Genomic DNA, 16,623 nt, shown 5'->3' with positions numbered 1-16,623 from the left:
CCTCTGAGGCTCTGCTCTCAGCGTAACCAAAACTTGAGGAGGCTGCAATATAGTTCTGGTTGAACCAACGCTTTTCAACAGGCAGATGGATCTCAGGGGACCTGCACAATCAACATACCTCTGTCCCAAGACAAACTCATCATTCCAACTAGAGAAAGGGTTGCTGTAGACTAGAGCCTTCCTTCAATATACAGACAATGCCAGCACTAACCCTTTTACTGAGAAAGAGTAAGCCCTGCTGCTGATGGACTGAACAAGGAAAGCGATGCTCTGTGGAACTGATGAGCCCGGACAGCCACTCAGAGAACAAGCTGTTACACTGCTGCAAGCGTCTAAGGTTATCTCCACCACAGAAAACAGGAACCAGCAAGCCCCTAGCTCTCGAATGTCAGCACTCTCACCCCCTTACAAGATTTCTAATGGAATCTTCATTGCACAAGGGAGAAGCCACAGTGAATTATGGTTCAGTGCTGGATTCTGGTAATGATGCCACCAGAGTGTGAATTCTTTTTAATAAAAGTGTACTACACAAACTATTATGAGCTGGCTGGCTGAACAAATGTTAAGATGACGGCTGTTTCTGCATGCTGAAGGGTGGCTGCACACACCATCGTCCTTGCCATCGCTGTGGGTCTACTGGCAAACTCCCACCTTCTCCAACATGCAGAAGCTCCTAGATCCCTGCCTCTGTGTTGTCTGGGTTCAAATCTCTCTGATGAGGATTTCAGCCACTTTGAATTTCCCACATTAACTTGATTACTTTTGGGCAGCTCTAACTACATGTAAGGTTGGGAATTAGGATTACAGAACTTTTGAAAAAGACACCCCAATTATACTGTAATCACATCTAAACCCTAGGCTTCATATATATATACACATATATATGTATATATATAATTTATTATATATGTAAATTATATTTATGGGTTTAGAAATATGTAAATATTTATATATTATAAATAAAAATACTTACATATTTTAAAACTCAGAAGTATAATTTTCATGTTTTCAGAATACATTTCCCAAAGACCTCACAGATGCTTTTGTTGCATCCTGGTTGCCTATTTTTTCCCCAGAAAAGTTTTGGGGAGTGGGTTTCAGGGGATCAAATCCAGAACGTCAAGCATGAGAGGCAGGCAGTGTACCTCACTCTGCCATCCCAACCCGTGTCTTTATCACACATAGCCGTGTACTGTCTATGAAGCTAGAGCTAAGACATTCTCCTTACAAGCTGCCCTCTCGCTTAGCAAGCACCATGACTTCTTTCCCAACAAACTCCGTTCTGAGCACGGCCTCACCCCTCAAAAGTGCCACTAATTTTAAAAGTTGGCAGTTTACTTAGAAAGCTCCATCTTTACATGTTATTTGTCCATACATGTTGGTCATAGCACAATTTGCAAGAGTGGCTCTCTCCTTTTAAGCCCTGGGGCCTGAGTTCAGGCCATCAAACTGGTGGCATTTGTCTTTACTTGGTGAGCCATCTTGTCGCACCAACTACTTCTTTTACTAATAGGGTTGGTCCTACAGCTTCTTAGTATGTGGGGGCTACAGTATGTCCTTGCAGGCAGCCTAAAAAGCTCTAGAGATGACAGCACGGGCACACTGACTGCAGACGACAGATGGGATGAAGCTCTGCAGGGCATTCTACCAGGACGGAGAAGCACCTGCTTACGGTTCACAGTAAGGATGGCAGAGGATTTAGAGGACAGCTGGGCATCAGTCTGCCATCAATCATGTCACACTATCTCTTGAAATAACAGAAGAGAAAGTTTTGTTTAGTTATATTTTATGAAAGGCAAACAAAATACAGAAATCTGAAGTTTCATGTCAGGAACCACCACTGAGTTTGCTTTGTACTCTATGTAAAGGTTATTTTACACACAGCGTTCAGAAATACATCTATTTGTAATTGTATCAGTTTTGTCAAATGCAAAGGACAAGCTCGACTCATACAAATATATTTTAAATAAGCCTTAGAGTCAGAATTTAATTGCTAAATGATTCATCTATTGAAAAAGCACGGTTTCACATTCCAAATAATTTTCTCAAACTAAAAAGAGTACAAGTGTATTAAATCTTCGCCAATATTTTTAAAAACCACATCCAGTTACAAATTAGTTTAAAACTTCTTGAAAATTAATAATCAAATGACTTTCCCCCATTACGTAATTATATTACTTCAACAACCTTTGAAGAAACATTACTCATAAGTTTTGGAGAATAAAAATTACAAAACGAGATTGCTGCCAGACAATGAACCGTAAGTTAGAAAATGCACAGACAGACATTTGATCAGGAGGGACAATTACTAGAGTCCTTATATATCAATAATCATTCCACAATATAATCACATGTACTCTTTTAAGCCTATACCAAGTCATGCCGACGCTTTCCAGGTAAGCCATAACCGCATCATCTATTAAATTCTATTCATTTAACTGTAAACAAAGTACTTGAGCAAAATGCCTTAAACTTTACAACAGGAAGATGATCTTACAAAGTGAGACCCTACAGAACAGGACTGCACCCATGTAGTACAGTAACGGCAAAGGGGCCGCACGGAGACAGCACAGCCTCATTCCTCAGTGCCTCGCCTCTGCAATACTTACACATGCTTTTCAAATAATAACCTTTACGGCTTCTTTAAAGGTAAAGAGGACAGAAGGAAAAAGATTTTACAATTGAATTATTGAATTACTAGTAGTTAAAAAAAAAAAAAAAAGAAAAGGAAAACCAAAAGGAAGCCAGCATGCTTTACAAAGAGTTCCAGAACAGCCAGAGCTTTAAAAAAAAAAAAAAAAAAAAAAAAAAAAAAAAAAAGTAGATTGTAATTATTTTGTTAATAAGAAATAGCAAATACCTCTCAAGACCATAAGGAGGTTCTAAGAAACAGAATCAATCATTAAGAAGCTTCAGATTATGACCGGAAAGTCCACGAGCTAGTGCCTCTGAAGCCTGGGTGTGCAGAATGAGCCTCTAAACACAACAGATGGTAGACTTGATAAACGCGTCATATGAAATTTCAATCATAAAGCAGTGATTTTGAGTTAGCTGTACAAGGAGGGACCCAGGTGAGTTTTAAGACCTGCAGGCATTCTAACACGCAGCTAAGGTCAGGAGTCACCACGTCAACTCATTCTGAAACGTTTAAGAAAATAAATGGAAAACTGGAGCTAAGGGAATTTTACATTTGTAAGTTGCAAGTCAAACAAATATCCTTTATATATCTACTGCCTAATTTTATTAAAAAACCATTCATTTATTAATTAAAATTCATTCACTTCCTTAGTACACAAGAAGACTACTGCACACTTGCCACTGACTTCCTATGGTCAGTATTTAAAATTCTGAGACAGGAGAGTTGCATCAATGAAAGCGAACTACTGCTACTCATGCAACAGTACCGAGAACAGCAACGTATTTGGCTCCTTTAAGTTGTTTTATTTTAAGAATTATAAATAGGTGTCAGCCCACACAAAGAACAGACTGTGAGCTACCGAAGAAAAAGCTTTTTCAACAGACTTAAAAAAAAAAAAAAAAATAAAAGTAACTTGGCCAAAATTCTGCAACAGCTGAAACATGAAGCAGGAAGCTGAACTGACAATGGAATGCCGATGCGTCTGCAGGAGCATGCAGCCGCAGGAGCTGTGCTACGATAAGGGTTCCTCAGGGTTGACTAGCCCTGGGATGCAGAAATATGAGCTACTGTTCTATATGCACCAACACTTTAATATAGTTTTAAAACAATTACCTCTAATAATTTTACAATTAAATTAAAATACGTCATACTCTGCTATACTACTTTGGTCTCAACATTTTAAAAACACATGAGCTAATTTTGAAAATATACAATTCAGCATGATCCTATCAATATCAAGCACATTTTGTAGTGGACTAAAGACATTCAACCATGCACAATCCAGTGTTCAATTCCTAAATGATAAATAACATGTTGATTGACTTTACTCTGAAAAATCACTGAAAACTGCAGTCATCTTGTAAGACTCACAGTGCTCACACACATGCAGAAAACATACACACTTCCATTCTTCCTGAAGGAATGTTACAAAATGCCCATTTTTAAAAAATAAAGGTAATAGTCGTAATTGTGACAAATTCCTACATTTTCAACCCATCTGTTTCTTTTTAACATCATCACTTAAACCCTTTACGAATGTTCCTATAATCTGTGACTGAAAATTAACCACTTTGATTTCAGCTTTTAGAAGACCATAGTCACAATCATGTATCAATAGCTGCCTTTTAGGAAAACAGTGACATCCAGTGGACAATGGTAAAAAGTATTATTCCAAATTCCCATCACTACTTCAATCATCAAGATATGAATCATTCTGAGCCCCACTCACTGAGACATATGAAATGGTCTGTTCCTGTGTCTTAAATCCTTCCTGCCCTTCATATCTCAAGTCGATACTGAAGCCAGGATGGTAAGAATGTATGGCTCTCTGGGTTCCAGAAGTTGAAGTTGTTACCTTGTCTTACTTCTATTCTCCCTAGCACAGACTAACTGACTCATCTCTAGGCATGAAAGAACCAAAATATGAGAAATATATTTAAATACAAATGAATAGCATAAAAAATTTGAAGGTTGAAATCTGATCTTGTTTGAATGTATAATTTATGACATACTGTTAAATATAAATAAAAGATTTAATTGATAATGCTAATAATCAAATTACATCCTCTCACCTTACTGCTTAAATATTATGAAACACGTATTTTAGCAATGATTGCTTCAGTGTTTAAAAACTTACTTTTATAAATCAGTATAAATGAATACATTATACATTGTTTAAATAAAAATAAAAAGGTTCCATCATAGCTAAGATTTACCACTGATTATAGATATTATATGTTATGTTCCAAGTACAAAATGCAGCAGAGATGCCGATGTTCATGATGTGACAGACTGCCACAAGCAAGATGCTACGTTTAATTTCTTGGAAAAATTAAAAAAAATTTCACAAAGAAATTGCAGTAAGCAAAAGGAAATACTGGAGATCTGTTATTTGTAAATAAATTGCCAAATAAAGAAAACTTCTTTTTAAAAAAAGATTAAGAATGTAAAAGTACATTTTAATATTAAAAAAGCATTATTAAAAATCTATAACAACTTTGTGACAAAAATCTGTGTTTGAAAAAGGCCTGTAAAAACTGCAGGGCAGAACTGCCCTCATCGACTTTGACTATTTCCCGTGAGAAAAAAAGTGTATGCTTCTCTACAACCATAAGTGATGCTAAAACAGGCATTTATAAAATGGCAAGAAGAGGTCACAGAAGTTTCTGGTGTTTTACAATCACTGGCTTCGAGGCCATCAGTAGGTCACAAGTAAAACTTTCCTAGCTAAAAGCAAAAGAAACATAAAGTTTTTAAATGATTAGGTCTGTTGTCTGCGTTTTGCTGATCTCATTTTCTCAAAGCGGGATTCCATTTCTTCCAAGACTTTCGGTGTGTATCGTACGACTAATTTAACCTTCCCTTGGGCCGCTTTCAGTAGCTCTACTGCTTTCTCATGGTGCTCTCCTTCAACACTCTGAAAAAACGCACACATAAAGCAAACAATTAACATTTAGGTTTACAAGTAATCTAACCTGTTAAAAGGATTAATACACAATTAAGTAAAAATTGTTAATGTTACATCATTTCAGCACTATAAAAATAATACTCTCACTCTACACTTTAATCAATGTGGAATCTTATGAGACACATCTGTGTACACTCTAAGAATAACAAACACAGCAATACGCATGCCTTATTATCGAACCAGGTCAGGAGTAAATCAAGTAATTGCCATTGTAAACAAGTGAAAAGAGTCCACTTCTGACTTCATACACAGGCTCACAGCACTGCGCCTCAACCTTGGCGTGCCCTACAGCCACACTAAAATTGCTTTAAAAAGCACTGGCTGGGGATGTGATTTAGAAGAAGTTGCCTGGTCTTCTGCTCAACAAAAGCTCCACTGTCATCACAAAAATAAAAGCAATCCCACGGCACCATGCGGAGCAGTACCACCTGGGCTTCTCTCAGGGGATTTTAAAAATCAGTCTCAAAAGGTTTCCCCTAATCTTCGGATTTGATGGTTTCAGTGCACCCCCAAGTGGCTATAACACACTACTACAAATAGCAAATAGAAATCCATTTATCTTTACCACTCCGTTAACAGAAAGCAGCTGATCTCCTCGTTTGAGGCCCCCGTGTCTGTCAGCAATTCCACCTGGAATTATCCGTGATATGTAGATTGGTGAATTTTGTTCTTTGCCTCCCATGATATTGAATCCAAGGCCCTCTTCTGTTTTGGGCAGCTCCACGACTCGGGGATGAGAGTGTCCCTCACTGGCAGCAAATGCAGCAACAGTAGCCTGAAAGAAAAATGTATACATCAAAGAATATGGCTTAGTTTTGAAGTGCTGTGTTTGAATCCAGAGACTCAGATATTCTTCTTCTTCTTCTTCTTTTTTTTTTTGAGACTCAGATATTCTAAGGATGTGCACTGCTCTATGTTCCTATCCTATGAAAGCCTTTTTGAGGGACACTGCTTTTCATGTGTGAGCTTCTACTATTTCACTGGGTTAAGTCAAACAGTTTGTACGAGATAACAATTGAAAGTAATTTTCAGATTATATAGATAGAAAGTAAGCTTGAGATCACTGCTAGCTTCTCCAGAACTCAGAAATCTACTGCTGCACATGCACAGGGCTGGTCATGGCTTGCCAAGCAGACAGATGTGTAGATATTAAGAGAGGAAGCGCTCCCTGTGAATGCCAACAGCCCTGAGCTTCAAAGCAGATAGACTGGTTTCTTCAGGAGCAAGACAACCTATCTTATATAAATGTTCTTATATCAAGTAATTTTGGCTGCTATATTGTTTGTACCAAATAGTAAATAATGAAAATATCAAGAAATGACTCAATGATGAGAAAGAGGCATATGAGCCATAGGAGTGCTCTCTGTTGCTTTAGTTAAGTATCTAGTTACAACTAAAAAAAAAAAAAAAGATAGAGATGAAACATAGCTATGTCTAATTATATTCTAACCCAGGTTTACATTCTGTCTCTTTTTGCCTTTAAAGGCCCCATTTTCACTATGGATGCTGGATGGAAAAACAAAAATGACAGGGGGAGGGGAAAGACCCAACACCAACCACCATCTCTGAAGCACTGAAGACAGCTCAGGCTCACAGGCTTTGCAAACTCTGACAACTACACAAGTCAGAAACAAGCAAATTTCCTTTTGGGGTGGGGTGAAAGCAAGCAAGCAGTTTTGTAGCACAGGCTAGTTTTAAATATGCCTCAGCCTCATATGCTGGGGTTGCAGGAACGCTACCAAAACTTCAAAAAATGTTTTTCTTTTCCTGTAGCCCAGGCTGGCACTAAACATGTTATGGAGCCAAGAATAACCTTAAAAGTCTGTCCCTTCTGCCTCTAATCCCCAACAATGGGATTACAGGTATATGCCAACACTCCCAGTTTTATGTGGTGCTAGGGATGGATGGAACTAAAGCCTTGTGCATGGGAGACAAGCACTTTATAACTGAACTATACCCATACACTGCCCCAAACCTAAAGTTTCCATGGATTTAGGGACTTTGACAAAGGAAACCTATACACTCAAGTACTTGTATTTAATGAAAACTCTAGTACTTCTCTTTGTGAACCAGTAACTAGCAGCTACTAAGTAGTAAATGACTCTTAATCATATGTGGTACACATCTGGTTCAGTGTCTCAGGTTACTTGAGGAAAACTAAGTTGGTACAAGAAAGCACACAAACATGCCATCTACGGCCCTGAGGAGGTAGCTTAGATCCAACACTGTCCCATATGTGCAGGGCCAGAGTCAAGGGAAAATCCAAGAGTAATGTGAGGGCTTCTCCTACAGTCCCTGGAACTACCATTCACTTATTGCTATGTGGTATAAGGAAACTCTGATGCTTCCTCTTCAACAAAAGTCACTCTGGTGGATTATGAAATTAATGTTATAACCACAAATCTGCAGAGTGCACTGAATACAATTATATGAAGCATGATATACATGCTACTGTATTTTCAATGTACATTATCTAAACAGTATCACAAAATATCTTACCCAAGCAGTAAACGCTATTTCTATTTTTAGTTCTAGTTTTTGGAGTCCCACTTTTGACAAGTGACAATCCCTTTACCTTTGCAGTTGCATTGGCTCTCACTTCAGGGCTGCTACTGATGTCCACAGTCTCATAAACATGTTCATATACCTGCAAAACACAAGGTTCTCATCATACTTAAATTCTGAACTACATCTATGTTTGAATTCTCTGCAAAGTTAACAAATATGTTAAAAATTTCCCAAAGACAATTATCTGTCTTTATAAAATGTAATGTTCTTCTATTGGAAATTTCAAAGAAAAAAAAATTTTTTTTGGGTGTGTGGGGGGTTGAGCCTAGGATTTTTTACATGTTAGACAAGAACTAAACTATAATAACCCCAGCTAAAAATTCCAAAGAAAAACAAGTGAGAGAGAGAGAGAGAGAGAGAGAGAGAGAGAGAGAGAATGAGAATATACCAGTACTAACGTTTTCCTCCTCTCCTCACATCTCCTCTTTATTTCAGGCAGCTTGGTCTCTAACTATGTAGCCCAAGCCCAAAGCCGGCCTGTATGGAATTCATGGAATTTCTCCTGCCTCACCATCCTGAGTGTCGAGATTACTGGTGTCCACTGCCATGTCTGGTACTAGTTTATTCTCTATAATATTTCTGAATCCAGATTTCAGTGTATTTCTGTTAGCTATGTAACTCAGAATCTGAGGTCATGCTGGGCAGTGGTGGCCCAGCACTTTAATCCCAGCACTTGGGAGGCAGAGGCAGGCGGATTTCTGAGTTCAAGGCCAGCCTGGTCTACAGAGTGAGTTCCAGGACAGCCAGGGCTACACAGAAAAACCCTGTCTCAAAAAACCAAAAAAAAAAAAAAAAAAAAAAAAAAAACCCAAAAAAAGAATCTGAGGTCATATCAATTATGTTAACTCACCTCTCTCACTGCATTGCAGAACTCACTCTGAAGGACTCTCTGCAAAGCCTGAAGTTTCTGTGGCGGCACCTCTCCACTCCTCTGTAATTTTTCCAGCAATTCAATTGCTCTGCAGATATCTACAGGGGAACAAAGCACAAGTGACAATTCTAACAAATCTCCTCATTTCTTTAGAGCTTTGTAGCAGCTAAGATTAATCCAAAGGCTAGTCAGGTATGGTCCCCAATATGAATAGTCTTCCCTTCAGAGGCTGAGGCAGGATGATCATTACCTGTTAAAGTCCAGTTTGGGTTTTAATACTGCCTCAAAAACAAAGCAAAACAACCACACACACACACACACACACACACACCAACCAAATAAACAAAACAACAACAAACAAAACAAACCCCAAGTTCTCCAAAGATAAAGAATGGTAGAAGGGGGAAAAAAATCTTTAGGTTGGATAAGAAAAGCTAACAGTATTATCAAGAATTATTTAGTCAATGAAAATTTACCTAATCATCTCATTTGTAACCAAAGCAGCCAAAAAAAGAATCCTAAAAACAAAGACACCATGTGCTGTTGACTTCCTGAAGGGAAACGTGCAGATTGTTTAGTAACACGTGGAAATGTAACTAGCTGAGGTAGTTGCTAACAGTGTTTTAATTCAGACATGTCTAGATAGGGTTTACAAAACAGAAAAGAAAAGAAAAAGAAAAAGAAAATACTTTATCAACCTGGTCCTAATGCTTATGGATGACTCAGGTAGGTTTCCTAGCCTGTTTTATGGTCTTTCACTGTAAAACAGCAATAATAGTGCCTCTCTCATACGTGGAAAAGAAAAAGCCTTCACAAGCACAGATGTTATAGCTCATTGGTATGGATCAATTTTAAGAAATATTAAAGCATTAGGGGCTAAAGAGATGGTTCAGCACTTTCTGAATCCCAGCACCCATTTGGATATCTCACAATTACCTAAAACTCCAGTTCTACGGATCTGACACCCTATTCTGCCCACTCCACACCCCTCCCTGCTCCCAAGACATACAACTCAAAAAGAAAATATTAAAGATCTCTCTCTCTCTCTCTCTCTCACACACACACACTTAGCATACTAGATAACTGTCATTGGGAATGTCACAAATGTGAACAGAGAACTTTAGAAAACTTAGATTCATGTTATAACACCATTAATCACAACCTCTGCTCTGATTTTTCCCTTAAGGTTTTTCTGAACCCCAACCTCAGTGTATTATTACTGCTAATTATCAGACATCTCAGTAAATTTTAATTGTGTTCATTTACCTCCAAAGGCTAGGACACCTTGGGTTTCATATAGAGTCTATGTACTATCCTATATACTCTAATCCTGGCATACTTTGACTTAAATGGAAGAAGTTTTTGATTTCATGCTACATTAAAGAACCAGATATTTACTTCACAGATTTAGTTAGAACTTTGCATTGTTTATGAAAAAGTCCAAATAAATTTAGTAGAAAAGCAAAAGTTGATTCAGTTTTAAATAATAAAAGTTTAAACTGCTATTAATCAAACAGATCTTTGCTCTAATTTCCCACCACCAGAACATCTAACAAGTGTTGTTTCACCAATTGTTGATTTACAAAGTTACAATCCATTATCCCCGCTAAAATTCTACATATAGGGCAGGGAAGGTGGCTCAGCCTGAGAGCCCTCCACTAGCACGTACACGGCTCTCAACTCATGCAGCATGGTACAAAGAAAGAAAAGGGAAGAGGAGACTAGGAGAGGGTAGAGAGAAGGAAGACCAGCCAGTCAGCACTTAGAAATGCATCACAAACTCTGTATCAAATACATGCTCATTAAGTTTGTGCACCAGTGAATCATGCTGTGACACTTTAGAAGCAGAACAGGAACTCGGTCCTATGTACTGGTATTTTACTGTGGAAATGTACTGTGGAACTCTTGATAATGTTAGGTCTGTCAGAATTCTCAATCAAAATCAGACTTGACACCAACTGACTTGCTTATCCTAACTGGCAAAAACCAACTAGTACTTCCTTCCTACCAATACTTTGAACTTTCTACTGTCTAACTGAAAACTTCCTAACAGCAAAATGCAAATGCCAGAGGGTAACGATCCACATTTTATGCTTCATTTAAAAACAGAAAAGAATGCCATCTTGTTAGAAACTTGCAACTCTTCTGGTTAACACAACAGATTTGTTCCTATTTACAAAGCACATTGACACTGTAGTACTCAAGAAGAAAGGACACAGCTGTAAGCCTACCTTCGACTTTCCCAAGCTACCCGTCAGAAACAAGCTCATTTATTTATTTAAAAGAAAAAAAAAAAAAGGCTTCGACGGTCACTACAATGAAAAGCAAAACTAATCAGCACAGTGTGTGAGGCACGAGGAAAGAGGTTCTATTACGTACACAAATTTTAAAGTTATTTCCTTCTTGGACAATATTGAGACTGTAATTGTGAATATTAATATATGCAAAGCAATAATTCCACGCTTTCTTTGCCAACAGTATTCAAAATGCTTAACTGGTACTTCCTGATGGCTACGACTACCAATTGTAAAAAGCTTGCTCCAGTTGTCTGAAATTTAACTCGGGCAGGACAGAGTACAATATTGGAAATCTGCAACTGGACTCTGGTAGAGTATTTTCACAGGCTTCTCTTGTATAGGGTGCATTTTTTTCTCGGCTGTTTGCTCTAAGAAGCAATCAATCAACCCGGTTTCCAATTGTAGGGTCTGTAAGTAAGGAACAGCATCGTACTTAAGTGACTTACAATCAAACCAGTACTCCACCTGGTTATGTAATCTTCCCAAGATCAAGTCAGTTGGATTTATTTATTTATTTGTTTAAATCATCTTCTCCTTGGCTAGTGGGGTGCGAAGCTAAGAAATAGCAACTCAAAGTCCGAAGGTTGTGGTCACAGTAATGATGGAGTTTGAGTTTTAAATGGGGGCGAGGGAGTTTCTGCGGGAATGCGTCTGTGTCCGCCAAGTGTACGGGGCCAAGAGGCCACACTAATCTCCTGGTGCATAGGGGCAATGACAGTAGATAGCCAGATAGTCCGGAACAGCGTGTGTGGCCTTTGCTTTTAGGGTTCATGCAGCTGAAAGTCGCTTCCTCAGTACGCACCCACGGAGTGCCTGTGCCTACGGCCGTGGGAAGGTCGCTGAACCGAGCTGTGCCCACCGACGGCGTGGACGGCCGGGTCTGGCGAGCTTTCAAACGCCATCAGCGCCATCCGGGAGCAGCGCCCAGCGCGGAGGCCGAGGGAGGAGGGGTTCCGGGTGTCAGCGTCCCGGTCACCTTGCCTTCGCTTCGGCCGGCAGGCAAAGCGGTTCGTAGTCTCGACCTGCCCTACCCACCCCGACCGCGAGACCCGCTGCACTCACCCCTCTCCAGCCGGACAGGTTCTCCCAGCGCCGCCATCTTCTCTTCGGCGGTGCAGACCCACAGGAAATGACGACAAAGGGCCCGCGGTGGACCCGGCCGAGAAACCGGAAAAGCGAGGATGGTAGTAACGCGAGAGCTAGAAGGATGCGGTTAACGACGCAGAGCGGTAATCACGGAGGCTGTGCGGCCGAGCGGTGTTCATCCTCCGTGGGTGTGCTCGTTCACTTCCAACAACCAGAGGATGAAAAGAGCCGATGTCCCGACTGTCCCCTGCCTCGGGGAAGTCATGTCGTTAGTTCCAGGCCTTGCTTGACCGATGGCAGCCTCTGACCTTGGATTTGCACATTGACCGTCTAGGGTGGTTTCCCCATGTCCGAGGGTCTTATGAATTCTTAATATCCTAGCTTGATCTAATTTTAAAAATCTACAACTCGAATTCTTCCCAAAAGTCTGTTTGAGCAGAAAGGCGGAAAGTACAAAGTAATTGGGAGAGAAGATGCTTTGAAACAGCACAAAGTACCGCTTTTAATTAGCCAATTCAAAGTCAGTTTGTGAATGAAGTACGAAGCATAGTTTTTGTTTTAGAGGTACATTTTGTAATTTTTAAGAATTTTTATATGTATGGATGTTTTGCCCTCAGGTGTATCTGCACCGTTTACATGCCTGGTAGCCATTGAGGCCACAAGAGGGCATCGATTCACCTGGAACTGGAGTTACAGATGGTTGTGACCTGCCCTGTGGGTGTTGGGAATCTAACCCCAGGTCCCCTGGAAGAGGAGCCAGTACTACTACCAGCAGTATCCTCATAGGGCCACTCTTGAAAACTCTGTGGACCCAAATCTTTTTAGTCACTAATTTAAATGAAATAATTTTTGTGAAACTTGGATTTGCGTAGCCAAGACCGTAGCCTGTGTTAAGTTCTTAACACCTCCATGACAGGTTTGTTTTAATAACTGACTGTATTGGATCCACTCTTTCCACCGAACTGCAGTTTTCTACGTGGTATTATTAGGTAGAGCTAAGTGAATTCCAGCACGCGGCAGTAGTCTTCAAGGTTCCTTGTGCCCCATACAAATTACGTAGGTTGTCTTTGCTGACAGAAGCTATTCTTATGAGCTGGGGTTACCCATTACTTTTCCAGAGACTCAAGCCTGCAGAGGTGTACAAGCTACACAAATGTTCTGGTGTGCTATGTCTCCTATCCTCTGATCCTTTGGAGTACTCTTTTTTCCATGTCTTTGATGAACACATAATGATCATAACAATTCCAGAATTCCAAGCTTAAGTAGAAGACCATAAAGCTTTCCAGAGAATAAACGATCACCCTCTAAGGACTAGGAATAGAAACAGGATGCACTTGCTTTTCATTAACACAACTAGAAGGACTCTGTAAGCTGTAAAACTGTTAATGGAAAATTAATTCTCAAACTAGAATTCTCTCCTTGTTTTCTAGAGCTTCCATCCCAAGGTATAATAAGTGGAAACGTGAGATATTTGTCTCACATTTCTGAAAGAAGTCAGGAATGAAGGTACTATGTTTGTTCCTAATCTATAGGAATCCTTCCTTGTCTCTTCCTGGCTTTCTAGCAGTTTCCTGGAAGTCCCTGGTATTCCTGACTTGAGTTACCCAGTCTTTGTTTTCATAGTCACATGACATTCTCGCTATTATTTTCATCTGAGCATTTTCTTAGGAGACCAGTTCTATTGGACCAGGGGCCTACTGTAATCTGATGTGACCTCAGCCTAAGTTACATAAGTAGTGTGCTATTGCCACTGCATTATGAGTCTTGGGTACATGGTATTTTTTTTTTAAGGGAAGGAGCCAACTTATTAAGAAGTGAAGTGAAATCATACTAAAGCAATCTTTCACAATAAGTCTGTGTTCCATGCATGTACACACATGTACACATTATTCTTTTAGCTCTGTTTCTCTAGAAATACTAATAAAACAAGCATTCTAAAATCATCTGAACTTACATTGAACTGCCAGAAGTGAAATCATACTAAAAGATGTTTTAGGACCATGAGTAAAGCTCAGTGGTTGAACATTTGTCTAGCATGTCTGACACCCTTGGTTTAATACCTAGCATCACAATTTCATACTAAACATATAATTCTTTTAAAAATTACTTTCCATACATACTTTCTCAAAAGCAACTAGAAAATGTGCCTCATCAGAATTAGGAAGGTAAATTGATGAAGTAGCTCTTGCCTGGAATATACCAGTCTCTCAACGGAAAATATCAGTGGTTAATCTCAAGTATCCACTTAACTGTGCCTAAAAGATGCTCAGACCCAGGAGTGATGTAGCACAGGCCTTTGATCCCAAAAGTCTGGAAACAGAGGCAAGTAGGTCTCTGTAAGGTGCAGGCCACCCTGGTCTACATAGTAAATTTCAGAACAGCCAGGGCTGCATCTAGAAATAACAAAGACTGGTCCCTGAGTCCAGCCCTCAGAAAACAGAGAACCAATGTAAGTTCAGATGATTTTAGAATGCTTGTTTTATTAGTATTTCTAGAGAAACAGAGCTAAAAGAATAATGTGTACATGTGTGTACATGCATGGAACACAGACTTATTGTGAAAGATTGCTTCAAGTCATCATGAAAGATAAGATGTCTCATGAGCTAGGGCCTGCAAGATGGAAACATGGGAAACAAGATGGTAATAGTTTTAGTACAAAATCAAAGGTTTAAAAAAATGAGAGAAGTTAATGTTGTTAATCCCAGTTTGTGTTTGGAAATCCCATGATCAGAACTACTGATCTAAAGGCAGAATGTATATGGCCCAGCTTAAAAAGAAGGAAGGCTGCTTTTGTATGCTCTTCTGTAGTATCTAGGCCGTCAAAGGATGGGTTGGATGATGCCTACTCACATTTCTAATACTGACCTTTTCTTGATTTAGCAAGCAAATGTAAGGTCTTTCAGAAACACTCTGGCCCATCCAAAAATAATGTCTTATCAACAATTTGCCCATCTTTTTGTTGTTGTTTTTAGATGAAGCCCTGGCTGTTCTGAAATTTGCTATGTAGACCAGGGTTGCCTCCACCTTAAGAGACCCACTTTCTTTCCTCTGTTTCCAGACTATTCCTGATCAAAGGCCTGTGCTACATCACTCCTGGGTCTGAGCATCTTCTAGCCTAGTCAAATGTATACTTAAGATTAACCATTGACATTTTCTGTTGAGTTTAGGTGTGGCCCCCATGAGCTGCAGCAGGCCCTGCTCCAGAGTAGGGATGTAGCAGATTACCTGTTCTGACCTTGCAGATAGCTCAGGTGGAATTGATCAGGGTCCTCATTACCTCCAGCAACATTTTCCTTCAACATGAAGGTATAACCATTTAAAGTGTCAAGATCATGAAAGCCAGAAGCTCAAGTTGGGAAACTCTCAGGCACTACTGGAGCCAGAGATGAAATCAGACCTTAATCAAAGTTTTGTGAGCTCAAAATCAAGGTGGCTAAAGAAATTGAACTTGGTGGTGCTTGGGAAGCAATCCTAATTGTTGTTCCAGTTTCTCAACTGAAAGGTTTTCAGAATATTCAAGTCCAGTTATTGTGTGAATTGGAGAAAAGTTCAGTGAGAATGTACTCTTTATTGCTCAGGGGAGAATTCTACCTAAGCCAACTCAATAAAATCATACAGAAAATAAACTGACGTATTCTGGAAACTGCAGCCTGACTTCTGTCCGTGATGCAGCCTTGGGGACTTGGTCTTCCCAAATGAAACTGTGAGCAAGAGGATCCACTGGAGCTGGATGGCAGCTGGCTTGTAAAGGTTCAGTAAAACATAATGTGGCAGAACGGTGGAGCACAAGGTAACATTTTTCTTTCAACGGAATCCGAGACTCTCTTGACATCTGTGGGCCCCAGGCATGCATATGGTTTGAATACATACTTGCAGGCAGAGCAGTCATACACATAAATAAATCAGTCACACACATAAAACAAATCTTCAAACCTCAAAAAGCAAAGTTACAGCCCTTCTGTCTGAATCTTCAAAGTGCTAGGAACACACAGACACATGCTACCACAAACCTGACTAGATGTATTTTAATAAAATAAAAGATAAAAGCAATAATATTAAATGAAACAATATATTTTATCTTGGGGTATAAGTTGTGTTAGTCTCATATTTTCAATGAGAAATACCAACTCTTGGTTACAGATTTTACGAAAAGTATAGGAGACCTACATTACAAACACTATTTGAATGCTTAGTG

The 16,623-nt window shown here is 39.5% G+C and overlaps 1 protein-coding gene and 1 long non-coding RNA gene across 2 annotated transcripts in view; one reads left to right on the top strand and one right to left on the bottom strand.

Annotated features, from left to right (window-relative positions):
- Positions 1-1,769: 1,769 nt before the first annotated feature.
- On the bottom strand, positions 1,770-12,507 carry Lin7c (lin-7 cell polarity scaffold C). Its single transcript, XM_034493633.2, has 5 exons — positions 12,405-12,507; positions 9,025-9,143; positions 8,182-8,253; positions 6,172-6,381; positions 1,770-5,555 (listed from the first exon to the last, which is right to left on the bottom strand). Exons 1-5 carry the CDS (start codon positions 12,439-12,441, stop codon positions 5,400-5,402), a joined length of 594 nt encoding a protein of 197 aa, XP_034349524.1. The 5' UTR covers positions 12,442-12,507; the 3' UTR covers positions 1,770-5,399.
- The window catches only part of LOC143441390 (uncharacterized), a 61,466-nt gene continuing 57,301 nt past the window's right edge, over positions 12,459-16,623 (top strand). The window contains exon 1 of the long non-coding RNA XR_013108735.1: positions 12,459-16,218. This is a non-coding gene — a long non-coding RNA (uncharacterized LOC143441390). The remainder of the gene's footprint in view (positions 16,219-16,623) is intronic.

This window comes from Arvicanthis niloticus, chromosome 2 (assembly GCF_011762505.2).
Source record: "Arvicanthis niloticus isolate mArvNil1 chromosome 2, mArvNil1.pat.X, whole genome shotgun sequence".
Classification (NCBI taxonomy): domain Eukaryota; kingdom Metazoa; phylum Chordata; class Mammalia; order Rodentia; family Muridae; genus Arvicanthis; species Arvicanthis niloticus.
This window is presented reverse-complemented; position numbering and strand designations above follow the sequence as displayed.

Excerpts from the sequence above, each read along its gene's own strand:
- Lin7c (XM_034493633.2), bottom strand. The coding sequence starts at position 12,441 with ATGGCGGCGCTGGGAGAACCTGTCCGGCTGGAGAGGG. Across the intron at positions 8,254-9,024 it reads TCTGCAATGCAGTGAGAGAG|GTATATGAACATGTTTATGA; the intron begins GTGAGTTAACAT and ends TGTGTTTTGCAG. Across the intron at positions 5,556-6,171 it reads TGCTTTCTGTTAACGGAGTG|AGTGTTGAAGGAGAGCACCA; the intron begins GTAAAGATAAAT and ends GCGTTTTTTCAG.